Below are 2,070 nucleotides of genomic sequence, written 5' to 3' on the forward strand. Positions count from 1 at the left end.
TTTGACCGCAACCCTGACCATCTTCCTATACATCAAATTTTACGGTCAACTATATATACATATATAAATATTTTTTTCTGTACCTTTCTTCATCGCCACCCTTTCATTCAACTAATAATATACTAATAAAACAAAATAAATAATAATACATTTATTTCTTTTACAGACCCCTGCTTGTACGTCCTCCGGTTCGCCAATAAGCTCGAACTGGGCGAGAAGACTCACGAGGTGACGATGACAGCGTTAAGACTCGTCCAGAGGATGAAGAGGGACAGTATGCACTACGGTAGAAGGCCTTCGGGAATTTGTGGTGCAGGTAATGCAATTATGCTGGATTTACACGTTTGGCTACTTGTCACAAATCCAAAAATTGTACAAATCCTTGATTGTTAAACAAAGGAAGCAACAAGCATCGGTATACCTAGTACAAGAGCCGGGAAGAAAAAAAGGCAGTTATCTCATCCCAATTTTTTATTACTTCAATAAAAACTACGTTTAATTACTAGTCAAAATTGATGAGTCTGCCAAGTAGGGGGATTAAAAAATGGCGGCTATTTCAAAACCTTAAAAAAACACTAATTTTTCCTTTGGAGCTCTATATCTTTAAAACTACCAACAACACTAGAAAATCTAAGAGAACATTATTTAAAGAAGAGTAAATTTGCTAAAATATTAGCCCTAAAAGAGCTATTTACGTCCAATACTTCTCGAGAAATAGTTTTTTAAAAAGCATAATTTCTTAAAAATCTGCAGAAAGATTAGTAATTAGTTAATTTATTTTGAGAAATCTATATCTCAGGAACTATGTGACGTACAGATATCTATTAGCACTCAAATTAAAGCTATTATAGTTAATGGACTATAAAGAAGTTTATGACCTTTACCTTCGTAGGAATAGTAGTTTTTATGATATTTGCTAAAATAAATTGATTTATTGTTGTTCGGACAATAAGTTTGATTTATGAAAAACTTTATTTCAGAAACCATTGTATGTACAGATGTCTGTCAGCGCTCAAATTAAAGCTAGTTAAATTTACTGCAAACTAGTTAATTATGTTTATCTTTGTAGAAGTAGTAGTTTTTATGATATTTAACAAAATAAACTCGTAAAATGTTAATTTCTAGTTGTTCGTATAAAATGTTGTACAGTAAAATGTATTGTAATGTTGGGCAGTAGCCCAAGATATGCAGATGTAGAGAAGGCAGACTGGGACGGCCAAAAATCTATAAGGTCTTTAGAGCCAACTAATAACTTGTTAAATAGAAACTTTAGTAGTATCTAAAAAAGTAATATTTGAAAACAAATATCTATTAGAACTAGAAGATTAAAAATCATATTCATTGTGCTATTCTATTCAACAACTATTATTTTATTTTCATTGTTGGTGTGCTAATATATATATTTTTTTCAGCTCTATTAATGGCTTCTCGTTTGCACCAGTTCAATCGAACCGTTGGTGATATTATTAAAGTCGTTCAAGTACATGAATCTACATTAAGAAAAAGGTTCGTTTTTTTTTTTTTTTTTATTCATTTTTAATTTTTAAAGTTTTATTATTTATTATTTCATTAAATACTACTATGTTTTACCAGGCTAGTGGAGTTCGGCGAAACACCCTCTAGTTCCCTTACATTGCAAGAGTTTATGACCGTAGATTTAGAAGAAGAACAAGACCCTCCATCGTACAAAGCAGCAAGAGCCAAAGATAGGGAAAGATTAAAGGCAAATATTTTTGTAATTTAATAATTAAGAAATATGATTGCTTCATTAGTGAACATATTTTGTTATTTTTACCATTTTATAAAAAAAAAATTTGTTAAATTTTTTTATTCCTGCTTCTACTAAGTAATTGAAAAACATTTCATAATAAGACATAATGTATTTTAATATTCTTAGTTAGTTAAATCATTTCTTTAATATTTTATTTTATATGTTAAGATTTTTCTTACTGATTACCTATTCTCAATAGGAAATCATTAAAATAAATAAGGAGATGGTTAGCAAAAATACAGAAATAAACAAAACGTTTTTATTTGTGATGACTTTTCGACCTTAATTTTAGGCCTTCA

At 29.5% G+C, this 2,070-nt stretch overlaps 1 protein-coding gene across 1 annotated transcript in view; it reads left to right on the top strand.

The window, feature by feature from the left end:
• Nucleotides 1-166: 166 nt before the first annotated feature.
• LOC106684747 (transcription factor IIIB 90 kDa subunit) overlaps nt 167-2,070 on the top strand; it is a gene marked incomplete at its 5' end in the record, with an annotated part of 8,455 nt that continues 6,551 nt past the window's right edge. Inside the window, 3 exon segments of the mRNA XM_014427000.3 lie at nt 167-316; nt 1,413-1,506; nt 1,594-1,723. Of these exon segments, the coding sequence (XP_014282486.3) occupies nt 167-316; nt 1,413-1,506; nt 1,594-1,723 (374 nt within the window).

Source organism: Halyomorpha halys, unplaced genomic scaffold, assembly GCF_000696795.3.
Source record: "Halyomorpha halys isolate HHAL.00 unplaced genomic scaffold, Hhal_1.1 Scaffold610.1, whole genome shotgun sequence".
Lineage (NCBI taxonomy): Eukaryota > Metazoa > Arthropoda > Insecta > Hemiptera > Pentatomidae > Halyomorpha > Halyomorpha halys.